Below are 13,325 nucleotides of genomic sequence, written 5' to 3'. Positions count from 1 at the left end.
TGTGCACCTACTGTTGTCAAAGCACTTTCCATTATCAACTATATGGTGTGAAAAATAACAAAACAGTTTATTTTAAATTTCTTTTTATTTGTTGTAATTGAATATTTTAAGTTGGTTGTCTGCCCCTCCAGACAACATTAAATCTGGAATGGACCAGTCCACAGCAAGAATTTTATCATCTTGACCAATCAGATTGTAGAGTGGTGCTTTGGGGCTAAAATATAAAAAAGAAAATGTTTACTTAAATATATTCAATATAATACAATACACTTTTAATAATGGGGAATTTATTAAAAACAGTAGTGGTCAAATTGCAAAAGACATTAAAAGAAGCCACTAAAATAATGTTTGTTGATTATCAATTTTAAATTTTATTACACAAAAACAATGTAGTTAAAATGTTTTAGCTGAAACAAAAATTTGAGCTATAGAAAGATAAAATACCTTCTGGTGTCCCAAAGTTTCATTAGCATGTCATGTGATCCAGAAATAAATAAATATTCATTTGACTTTGACCAGTCCACACTGGAAACCCACCCTGTATGTGAAGTGTATGTTCCTTTCATTTCTGAAAGTTAAAATTTTTTCAATGCATTTCAAAGGCTGGAATTTCTCTTTAAATGCAGTACAAGGGGTTGTTGACATTAATAACATCATGTAAGCTTATTTTTCAAAAAAGAAAATAAATGACCAAATATAAACAAAATGACTTCCCACCTTTTGTTCTAATATCATGTAGCCTCACATGCTTATCAGCTGATGCAGACACTATCAAGTTAGAAAGAGGCGAGTGTGAAATTGAAAAAAATGCTTTGGAACTTTCCTAAAATAAAAAAAGATTTGAATCAGTTATATAGTTTTTTACTATTGTTGTAATTAAAACAACAGTAATGACAATTATTAAAATAAAAATGTACCAAAACTTGAACTTGTTCTGTGCGTGACATATCCCAAACACGAAGTGTATGGTCCCATGAAGATGTACAAACGTTTGACCCATCAATCCAAACTGCAGAGGAGACAGCCTCCTTGTGACCTGATAATGTGACTAAGGGAACTTGTGTTGTAACTTTTGGATTTACACTCTTCATCTTTTTCCTTTTCCGCTCTTCTTCAGTTTTACCTTCATTATCCTCTTCACCCTGAATATTTGTTTCAGCTTGAACAAAAAAATTTTGGTGGCCAGTTAAACAGTATATCAGACATAAAGAATGGCAAAATGAGAAGATTTATTGTTTATTTTAAAAATTATTTTGTCTCCATCTAGCATTGAAATATAAAATTCATACAAAAGGAAAGAAATGTGAAGGAAAAAATTCTTACTTATGGACCACAACTTCACCATTTTGTCCCAAGAACCTGTCACAATCTGAAAGTTATTTTAAATAGTGATTTTGGAATTAATGTTTGAAAAAACATCTGAGACAAATGTTAACATCTTGAGTTTGGCATTAGCATATTTCTCGAATAACTTATTTTTAAAAATTTCATAAAAATTTAGATCAAGAAATAAAAAAAAAAATTATATTATCACTTCTGCTTGCCCATCTTATAGATCTAGATAGGCTACAACTTGCTAATTAACTTGCTAAATTGTCAGAGTTTTGCAGAACAGGAAATTTTGTAAGATTTCTAAAAAAAATTCATGAGTGAGAAGGCAGCACCAACCCTGAAGAAATACACGCTTTTTAACTTTGAAATTCAAAAATGTTAAACTAGCATTAGCTCTGAAAATTACTATTTAGAAAAAACTACTGGGTTTTTACCCTTGCTCCATCATTGTTAACTGCCACACAATCAACACTGTTAGCATGTCCCTTGCAAGCATAGATACAATCTACTTCTTTCTTTGACTCCTTCCAGCACCAGACAAATAATGTCTGATCATGAGAGCCACTGACAAACATGTGCTCATCTGTTTCTAGAATGTTAAAAAAAGAAATTGCATGACATTCATGGGCCATCAACTGAAGTCCAAAACTCACTTTTAGAAGTTATTTTGTAAAAAAAAATAATTTATCAATACTTGGAGTAAAAAAATAAACTGAACTTTGAAATCTGATAATCAAAGAGGCTTACAGAACAGCCTGCTTCCATTTGTCAGAGCACACAAGAGAATGGTGTAGTCTATACACACAAGTGCTAACAACATGTTTTAACCCAATATTATATCAAAAAGGGTTATGCTCTAAGTGAATTTCTATCTGCTTTACCTTAAAAAACACCTAGTACTTGCCATGAAGAAGAATTGCTTAGAGTTGCTAAGTGTATTATTGATTTACCAACAAAATTAATCAAATCTTTGGATGTATAATGTTGAGAAAATCATTCTCAAGTATCAGTATTAAAAGATGGAAATATAAATGAGATCTGGTAAACAACCGCATGGAAGACTTCTTCTTTGTTGTAAATTTAAATTTGTCTTGATAATAGAATTTTTAATATTTATTCATTCATTTATTTTTAATAAATGAGAAATATATCCAGTCAAATTTGACTATTTCAAGAGGTTTTTTAATTAAAAAAAAGTCAATAATCAAGGCATTTTAATATTATATGAGCTATCCTTACCCAATGTATTGAGCCAGGCTACACACTTTACTGGAGCTGAATGGCCTGGAATAGTCATCAAGCAGTTACCATCTTTTGTCCACAGGCGCAAGGTATTGTCATAGCAACCACACAAAATTCTGTAATAATAATAAAAAAAATACTTATGGAATTACTTTAATTTTGTAAACTAATCGGTTTTAACAACTGTCATGGGGACAGACTTCCACAAAAAAGTGGAAAAGTAAGACCGCAAATGGAGTACAAATTTTTTAAAAATGTGTGACTATTCATTTGCCCAATGCAAACTAGTACACAGCACGATAAATATTTATTCAGTACATACAATATTACAGAATAACTAGTAGAATAAGCAGTCTGTTTTTAAATACCACCACCCCTCATTATCAAACAAATAATTCTGGTACAATGATAGATATTTTTTTATTACTAAAAAAATTAATAAATTTACAAGTTTCCGTTTCCTCGAACACAGCTGACCCAGTCATCATGAGATAAGGAGGTTTCAGGGCGTGGTGCTGCTTGTCTTTCAATATACTCGATTTCATAAACAGTTTCCTGTATTTCAAAAAAGGTATTAACAGCATACATTTTTTTCTTTACAAAATAAATCACTAACAAATTTATTTAAAATACTGTTATGAACTTGCTTTTACTTACAAAGGATGCAGTCTTTTCTTCAATGTAATCTCCAAGAGTGGATCGCAGGAATTCCCCGTCAATAAGAAAATCAAACTCGATCGGTTCATTATCAGTGTTACCTAAATGAAAATGTGTATTGTCTAGCAATAATGTTACAATAAAATATAAAGTCAATAGGCCTACACATCAATCAACTGTCAGACAGACCCATGCTATAAACTTAAGCAGCTGCTGTATGTAAACCAAAGTAAAAGAACAAAAATAACATTAGATTTATCCAACAAAAAACTTAAGTAACTGAGAATAAACTATTTTAACTGACCTAATTTACAAAGCAAAAAGTAGTCCTAAATAAAAGTTACTTACCATCAAATAAAACACTGTAAAGTATGTTATTCAATTCTTTTGTAGAAACTGAAGAGGGGAGTGAATATGGTGCATCAGGAATGGAATACCTTAAAAAAAAAGTTTTTTTTAAATTAATGAAAAATGTAGGGGGGGGGGGGGGGAAGAGGTAATGACAAATAAAACTATGTGTATTGTCAAGTTTACAGATGGTACAATAATTAACTTAGGTAATTTAGTTTATCTTACAATACTATATTTTATTACCGCAAGAAACTTTGAATTGAATTCAAAAGAAAGTGGGATGATTTTAGATACCGGTGTCCGATAATAGACTCTTCCAAAAAAAGGTGTGTTAGGTTGTTAGTAGTATTGTATGTAATCTCGACTAATTTTATGGTCAGAAATTAGGGTTAGGTGTATGGCAGGACGAGGGTTGGGGTTAGGGACAGGGTTAACATTGACATTAGCCAGCCATGTGTGTATTTAGTTAACAACCAGTAACCTAACACCCCCTTTTTTAAAGAAGATGCCATTATCGGACACCGGTGTAAAAATTCTCCCAGAAAGTGATTACATTAAATTTTTAAAAACCTTTAGGCCTTTAACTATAGTTTGCCCAATGTGAGAGCCAAAAAATTGCAATATTTCTGCTAACAACCCTTCTTTTCTTGTATAAGTAGAAAAAAACCACATTAACTACTAAGTATCAAATTTACAATGCAGATCTCTTTATAGTTAATTATATAATTATAGACATAAAGGCCTAAGCGGCTATACTTATATAGAAGCTATTTTTAGTATAATCTTTTCGCTTTACATTTAACATTGTTTGGTTCAAGTTATGCCACTCAGCCTAACCCTCTGACCCTAGATTTTTGCAGGGGTCACTTCATCAGGTGTGGTATAGTATAAAACATTGGTAATTTATCGATTTAAATACGTAAAAATCGGCCGAGGCTAGTAATGTGAAAAAAGGGTCACATTTTTAAAATTATTTCACATGTTTAAAAAAATTTATGTTTTAAAAGTTACAAAAATGTTTCAAACTTTCATTCATGTACCTGTTTTTAAACAATTGTATTAAAACTTTTCAGTAATAAATAGATCAGATGCAACCAAGCTCATTTACTTTAGCAGCCATCTTGTTTAAGTTTTTAGGTAACATTTTAGCTAGAGATTCAGGGGAAACCACTCTAATTTACAGATGGCAGCTGGTTATATAGCAAATCTTGCTAGCAAACAAGGCTGTTTAAAGTAAAAACCTGACATGGAAACTGTTCATGAAATAAATGGCAATTTACTCGATGCTCAATTAATATTATTTTAAGTAAGGGTAAAACCTTAGTTTGGCGTCAGAAATTATTGACGAGGTTAACCACCGGTCACGAATTAAATTCAATGCAGCTACTGTCGGCCCACAGAGAAGAAAAAAATCAATATACAAATAAAATTACTAATACAATAATTATGTCAATAATTTTACTTTTTCCGCACATGCAACAATTGAATTATAATTAAAATACTAGACTTAACAGTTCATTCTGCAAAAAACAAAAACTAGTTGTTTCTGTCTGGCAACTAGCATAACAATGACGCAAAGTTACAAAAAATAGCAGAGAGAAATTGTTACTTACAGGGGAATTGGATTTTTGGAAAAGATAATCAAAATACTGTAAATATACATGGTAAATATCTCAATTATATATTAATCTACTGTTATACGGACCGTTTTCCCCATTATACAGTTGTTTTTGGCCACAGCTCAGTTTATACGGAGAGTGCTCCACTAGAAATCCTCTCATTATTTACAACCACAATTCTCACGATTTTTTTCTGGCATTCTAAGGCATATTATCCATTTTATTAGCATCCTGTGTTAAAATAATGCTAAGAATTTGCGAAATTAACAGTTTTTTTCATTTGTCGTGGATAGGACCCCTAAATTAAACGTAAAAACCGTCAGAAAACGACGCGTGACGTTTCAGGGTCAGAAGTCAATCCAGCCATCTAAGCAACAAGCCGGCCTACCAAATAAAGTATGGTTTACAGTTTACATTAGTTTACTTAACTTTACAGTACTTGAGTACTTCCAGTGGATACCAGAATCAGAAATGGGTAAAACTCCATTTTAGCGTATTTTATTCTCCGTTGCTTGTTTACCTCCAGCTGAGCATATTTTATTATAACAACCAAAACATTAGGAAAACACGATTTATTTATTTGTATTGTATTTTTGTTTTAACAAATGAATAAAAATGAATAAAAAAACCCAAAGAGACTGACTTTGTTTTAGATTTTGATAATTAACTTTTGTCAAAACTTGAGAAAAATCCAATTTTAGAATATTGAATGTGCTAGATCTATGTTTGTGTGTCAGTTAGAATTTTCATGGCAATGGGTGAAGTACGTATTCACAATGTGACGATTGCAAGGCGGTTAAGTTTGTATTGTTACAAGTATCTCCCAGGCATACTATAAATATTACAAAATAAACATTTATGAACTTGCAATGACCCCAAAACTGAGGCCAACACAATTTAAAACAGCTATTGCCCGAGCTATGACGTATGCTGATAATTAAAGTCAATGTGAACTCACGGTGAACCCTCGACCGTGTAAGGATTTTTCTCCCGCTGACGATCACACGATATTTAATTGGAACTGTTCTAATGCTTTTTTATGTTGTTTTTTTTTTACATTTTCTAATTAAAAATCACATTCATAACAAATAAGTAGATCTAGTGTTTTCCTAACGTTTTTGTGTGTTTTGGTTGTGTTTATAATAAAATACGCTCAACTGGAGGTGAATGTGAAGCGGGGGAATAAAATACGCTAAAATGGAGTTTTACCCCAGAAATGTGTGACAGACTTTGCCATTGGGTAAAATCTTAGTTTAGCGTCGTAAATTCCAACGTAGCTAGTAATGTGCGATGAAGGTAACTAATGAATATTTCTTTCATTTGGCCATATTTATGTCATATTTTACATAATATAACAGATATTTGAATAACAAATCACAATCCAAGACCAAACCAGTCATAAATATCCTGGAATAAACTTTAAACTACCCCGTTCGAGACAACAATGAGTAAATACAAGCAGCGGCCATGTTTTAAAAACAATAATTTGTCTATTCGCATGTCTTTTGTGTTGATTTTGTGGTTTAATATGATTGTTTTGTATTGTTTTAATATATGCCGGGGGTCGTCCATAAATGACGTCACACTCGTAGGGGGGAGGGGGGGTCCGTAATTTTGTGACGTTGTGTGATGAGGGGGAGGGGTTCAGATGGTGCGACGTCACACTTTTGCATTTGAAAAACGAATTTTAGATGTTATTTTGCGTTTTAAAAAACTGTTTTAATACATTGTAATAACAATTGATTAAAATACTCTATTTTGACAGAGTTCAGGCAAGACTTTGGAAAAATATAGCTCTTTAAAAACAATTCAACTGCAATTTGGAGGGGGGGGGGGGGGGGTTGTAGGCTGAGGTGTGACGTCATTTTAGGGGGGGGTCTGGCTTTTTGTGACGACGTGTGACGGAGGGGAGGGGGGGGGGGAGGTAAAAATAGTAAAAAAAAGCGTGACATCATTTATGGATGACCCCCTGTATAGTAATTTTTTTTTTTTTTTTAAAATATAGTTGACATGAATGACTAATAGACCGTATCAGACTTAATAGTGTGCATCCAAGACCACAACAATTGTTGGGAGGTCGAACTTTTTAACACTTTATTTGCAGTAAGCAAATCAATATTAGATCGCTCACAAATGACGTCGCTCTTAAGATAGTAATGACAGCGTGCATTATTACAGAGCAAACATATGAACATATTGTTTCAGATAGAAATTGTGATTTGTGGTGAGGAGAGGTTGAGTAGAACTCAGCGATGTGATTTTGGAGATGGGTCAGGTTTTTTTTTCGTGAAAACGGGATGGTTGTGGGAGAAAGACCAGCTGTAGAAGTATGACGTGTCATTCATTGGTGATACATTTTCTCAGTGGGGACGAAAGAACTATTAAGAAGGGTCAAGAAATGCAAAAAGCTTGCCGAGTCGCATTTCTTGAACCCCACCTTTTTCATTCCCCCACTTAGCACATCGTCACCGAGTTAACGCTCGCACGTGACGTCATGTAGCGGTACCGCCGACCGTTAGGCTAATTTTATAAAAAAAAACAACAAGCACTGCCTTTTTGACGCTTTTGCGACGTTTAATTTGATTACATAAGTTTGTGTTCATTAAACAGCCCCTAACACATCTATCACTCGTCCATTTAAACGTACGTAGTTATTTCTGCAAGCTTGCTGTCTTGAGACTTTCGGCCCTTTAAAAATATATTAAGCTCACACTGTATAGAACTAGACTACCCATATTAAGCTCCAAAAGAAGCTTGGTGAAAACAGGATGGCCGTCCGATTTTGTAGCTGCTCTGCGCTTTATAAAAACCACAATAAACGATAAGATGACACTTATATTAAAGTAAATAATAGTTCTGAATCTTGATACATTAAAAGTGATATTCGGAAATTAAGAGCCAGACAGTCAACATGATATTTCAATTTAAGTTTAAGTCCAAGAAAATAAATTTCCTCAAACGATGGAACATTACTAAATTTTCGCGCAGTTTAGCGAAATTGAATTTAAGTATTTACGTCATCTTACAAAGCGCGATAGCCTACTGGTGCTCTAACGCGGCCCCATGCTAATGGCCGTATTCCTAACGCCCCGCATTAGACGCGGCTTATTCGTCGGCAGGCATTTGGTGGCAAGCCTTTTTGACGGGGATAATGTGTTGCGGTCGTTTTGCCGAATGTCTTAAACTAGCAGGCTTGCAACATTTGTGATGATTCGTTTTAAGCAAGGTATACGTATACTAATGTTTATTTATCGTTATTTTGATTGAACAAAGCATTATAGAGGTTCTCCATCAACCATCTAGTTATTTTTCCCCGTTCACCTCCTTTCATGAGACCGACACGTCATAAATTGCAAAGCCGCCTGAGTTGACGTCACAAATCTTCACTCACTCTCGTAGCAAATCATATGTGACATCATTTATGGACAACCCCATATCACTCACTTGTGTACTTGATATTGACAATTTGACAACAAAGGATAACCAAAATGTGTCTGGCAGGTGGAGACTTGGGATCGACCATAATGACAACACGCACTTAAGGGGTGGACTGGCTCATTGTTTTAGATGATGTTTTACGAGGGAAGCTGGTGGATAATACATTTTGTCTCTCTGTATATATAAATGATGACAAACATTTAATGTTGTCAAAATTATGGTTAGAGATCTTAGATAAGGCAGAGTGAAGCGTAATTTTTTACATTATGACTTGTTGTGACATTGACGACAAAACTATGACGGAGGTTGGGGTTTAATTAAGGTAAAGAGAAGTAAAAAAAAATGTCATAAGTTACGATAGAATTACTAATTGATGAAAAGAAAAACCTGAAATGAAAATAGTGAACATTAAAACAATAAGAAAAAACTCACAACTATTTAGTAATAGTAAGATCAAATAAACATTAGCTTAAAAAAAAACGTGATTTAATACATGGATACAAGTTGCATCTCACAATGCTTCTAGAATTAATAAAGTTGTTTGTTAGGAAATTCACATTTAAAAAAAATGCTTTGTAATATGGACTATACAACAAGACGATCATATTTAAATACATTTTCATACGAATAGAAATGAAAGGGAAGCTACTCTCAATAACATTTTCTTAAGATGGCTGCTGTTTTTAATAGCAAATTTACTATCTCGAACAGGGTTGATAAAAATTAATTTCAGGAAATTTAAATTGATTTAACCATCAATGGTGATCTATTATTCAATTATCTATAATACTTTATCAAAATATACGAAAATATACTCATATTTAATGACATATTCATTAATTCACTCTCTCCCACATTACTAGTTTTGGCCGAATTTACGACGCTAAACTAAGATTTTACCTGCCATTGTTTTACTGCTTTTTATTGCTATACCATTCCGGAATAATAACCAATGCTAAACTAATGTTTTAACTAAATAAGTCAGTCTTAAAAAGTTAGACTTTGAGTCACTTTGACTGTCACTATGATTTACTCATTACTGAGTAACTGACTTGCAACTAAATCACCTGGGCCTACTGCTTTTTTTAATTCTGCTGTTACTTCAACTTTTGAATTTCCGAAAGCAAAACGAAATTATACTAGATCTAGATTTATTTAGTATTTAGAAAAACATTTAACGCTGAAGGTTAACACATAATCTTAATAAACATTGGCTTACTTTTCGTGCTTGGTAAAAAATTTAGCTTGAACATGTGGAACAGTATCTATAGATTTTGAAGCCATTTTGTTGAGAGTGACTGTCCCTGAGTGATTGCTTGATCAGTCTATTTATCAAAAAGAAAATAAGAAAGCTAGAAAAACCTATAGGTTAGCCTAGTCTATATGTAACTGTTATGAATTTATGATACATTGAATGACAGTATGAATCGAGTGTTCAACAATATAACTATAAGGTTGATCATGAGAAATAGTAAGCATCTTTATTGTTTGAAAATAAAATATTTTTTAAATTTCAAAACTTTTTATTTCATCACTTTCTACAATGTTAATAAATAATTTGTGATCTAGGCCTAAATATAATTTATTTGAGGAGCAAAACACATTCAGAGACATATGATATGATTGTAAAATGGTTATTGTTAAGTAGTATTGCTTATTCAAAGGTCATACTATACAGTAGCATCCTCTTGTGATAAGGAGCATCCCAATTACTCGATGACCTAAGAACACTATGTCGCCTCCATTCGTTTTAACAAGCGCCCTACCTTAAAGATACGGCGGGCTATTGATGACGGTGCATCTTCAAAACGGCCCGGGACAAATCGGCCCCGTTATTATGACCCCGTCAAATCGACTTCGACAAAACGGCTCAGTCAACATAGCCCCATCAAAAGGGCCCCGACTTATTGGCTCCCGTCAAATGGGCTCCGGACATTTAGGCTCTCGAAAAATGAACTCCCAACAAATGGGCTCCCGACAAATGGTCTCCCGACATATTGGCTACCGACAAATGGGCTTCCGACATATTGGCTCCCGACTTATTGGCTTCAGACAAAATGACTCCCGACTTATTGGCTCCAGACAAATGAATCGCATGACCACTATTGGCATAAAAGTAACCGCTTTGTCCTACCTCCACTACCACTATAATCTCTTTTAAATGCCTGAATGAAATTGTTTTTTATGAACCAACATCAATTCACAAACAAATCGAGCCCTTAACAGTTAAATTCCACAAATTCTAAAATGTTGATAATGTTTAATTTACAAAAGTAAAGATATGTTGCTTAAAAGCGAGCACAGAAGCGTAAATGTATGGTATACGATATGTTTAGAGGATAACGGCATTTTGTTTTGATAACCTACAAACATACTGTAGGAATTGGGACCCCTCTCCCCACACACTGAGTTGGAACAGCATGTAACCGGCTCATTTATGGAAGTCATAGAAAGATGACCCTTAAATTAAAACATACTATTTCTTATAATAGATAAAATATTATAAAAAATAAGGCCTGCCGAACAAGATATGCATATGTTTTATTGGGTCGTCCATAAATGACGTCACACTCGTAGGGGGGAGGGGGGGTCCGTAATTTTGTGATGGTGTGTGATGAGGGTAAGGGGGTCTGATGGTGGGACGTCACACTTTTGCAATATAAAACAGCAATGTTAGAAAACGAATTTTAGACGCTATTTCGCGTTTTAGACAACTGTTTTAATAAATTGTAATAGGAATTGATTAAAATACTCTATGTTCAGACACGATTTTGGAAAAAAATCGATGTTTTAAGAAAACTTCAACTGCAATTTGGGGGGTGGGGGGGGGGATCGTATGACATGGAAGGAAATGGTGGAGGACCTATGTTCCATTTAGGAGCAAAGAGGACTAAGTCAAGTCAAATTAAGTCACAGTTTATGTCACAGTGCAATTTCAACAAGTCTTGCCGTACGTGATCCGAAGTATTATTTTTTGAGAAATCGAAAATACCGTAAAGTACTTTTCCGGTCACCAGTAACTACTAACAATATGAAAAAGAAATAACAAGAAAATAAGATCTGTTACCTCCGTATACAATTTCCTCCACCTAGCTGAAACGGTAATTATGGTATCAATATTTTAGAGTAAAATACCACTTCAGAATAGAGGAAGTTAACTAAAAAATCGAAAGTGAGTCATGTATACCTAGCATTAATAGTACTTAAGTTATCGGCTTTTAAGAGACCGGAAATAAAGTACGTACCACTTCCGTTTACCGGAATTCGCCCCGAAATAGGTAGGAAACTACACATTTGACATAATATAATTGTATATGAAATTTGGTTAACATAATTGAAAAGGTACTTAAGTTATCTTGGTTACAGATAAACACATACATATACGGACAGGAAGCTAAGTTTTTTTCCGGTACTGGAAGGATGTCAAATGTAAAAATTTGTCAAAATCACGATTTAGATTTGGTCATGATTTCAAGATATTAATATATCCATTTTATATTCCGAATATGATATAGTGTGAGGTGTAATTGTAAGTAAGTAAAGTTCCCTTTCAAATCTGACGGTCTATAGGGCAAGTGAAGTAGAGTTCACTTGTTTCTGTGACCTCGGCATATGAAAAGATAGTGTGGTCAGCACTATGCCCAGCCGCCTTTACTTTCCCTAACGTGAGTTAGGTCCCATCAGAGTTGGGTGGACTCAGGGATGGTCTACTGACTTGAACCCGGATTCGAACTCGACACTTACGGGCCAGCAGCCCAGCTCTCTACCGAGGTGTGAAATGTAACACAACGAAAACTGTCAACATGTCTTTTAATTTTTGTGCACGATTGCAATACATTCTTTATACTCTGTATAAGTGAAATTTAAAAAAAAAAAAGTGGAACGAAATAACACACAAAATAATAATGATTAAAAAGCTCGCTCATTCGAAAGAGCAAAGTAAAAAATAACACTAACTGTTATTTTTCTACATGCTTTGGCGCCCACCGTAGATGAATTCAACCCCTATCATCTACTGTCGGCGCCCGGGGCAGCCGCCCTTATAAACGACCCTATTAATTCAATTTAAAAAATACAGTAATGACGTCATACGCAGGCGGGGTGGAAATAAACACATAGGCTGCCGTTAAAGATACAATGATTTGAAACGGTTTATTTTTATATTTTTAAATATTTATAATCCTCTAGGAAGTAAATTAAGACTTTTTTTATCCTTTAACTAGAGCAGAGCAGCTTGTATAGTTTGCTGGATTATAACGATAAATCACGTTTCTTATTGACTGTTGACGTAAGAAACCAATGAAAACAAAGTAAAAATAAGTAGATTCTATTTTTTTTCGGATATAGACTGGATTTTAGTTAATTAAAATTAATGATAGGGTCCATGAGGGCTTAAGGTGGTATAATAGAAACTGGCCGTGTTATTAAATAAAGTTATAGATCTAGAATCTAGACCAGGGGTCTCCAAACTTTTCAGTCCGAGGGCCGCATTAACTATCGAATTTCAGTTCGGGGGCCAGTTTCTTCCAGGCATGCATTCGATTTTTCTGGGCAAAGTTCCTCAACAATCACCGACAAACGATATTTCGTTGGGCAAAAACATCTACGCGGGCCGGATTAGAGGAGTTCGCGGGCCGCATCCGGCCCGCGGGCCGTAGTTTGGAGACCCCTGATCTAGACCAATGG

General features: G+C 34.2%; 1 protein-coding gene across 1 annotated transcript; it reads right to left on the bottom strand.

Annotated features, from left to right (window-relative positions):
- Nucleotides 1-9,964, bottom strand: LOC131953466 (ribosome biogenesis protein WDR12 homolog). Its single transcript, XM_059316652.1, has 11 exons — nt 9,859-9,964; nt 3,580-3,668; nt 3,232-3,332; nt 3,023-3,129; nt 2,572-2,690; nt 1,767-1,921; nt 1,324-1,369; nt 918-1,159; nt 718-823; nt 445-568; nt 1-214 (listed from the first exon to the last, which is right to left on the bottom strand). The coding sequence occupies exons 1-11, from the start codon at nt 9,921-9,923 to the stop codon at nt 85-87; spliced, it is 1,284 nt and encodes a 427-aa protein (XP_059172635.1). The 5' UTR covers nt 9,924-9,964; the 3' UTR covers nt 1-84.
- Between the last annotated feature and the right edge of the window lie 3,361 nt (nt 9,965-13,325).

This window comes from Physella acuta, unplaced genomic scaffold (assembly GCF_028476545.2).
Source record: "Physella acuta isolate Inbredline_101_S28 unplaced genomic scaffold, ASM2847654v3 ptg000923l, whole genome shotgun sequence".
In the NCBI taxonomy this organism is placed as follows: Eukaryota; Metazoa; Mollusca; class Gastropoda; family Physidae; genus Physella; species Physella acuta.
This window is presented reverse-complemented; position numbering and strand designations above follow the sequence as displayed.

Coding starts and splice junctions, on each gene's coding strand:
- LOC131953466 (XM_059316652.1), bottom strand. CDS start 9,923: ATGGCTTCAAAATCTATAGATACTGTTCCACATGTTCAAGCTAAATTT. Junction 3,130..3,231: donor AAGAAAAGACTGCATCCTTT/GTAAGTAAAAGC, acceptor TTTGAAATACAG/GAAACTGTTTATGAAATCGA. Junction 1,160..1,323: donor GGTGAAGTTGTGGTCCATAA/GTAAGAATTTTT, acceptor TTTTTGTTCAAG/CTGAAACAAATATTCAGGGT.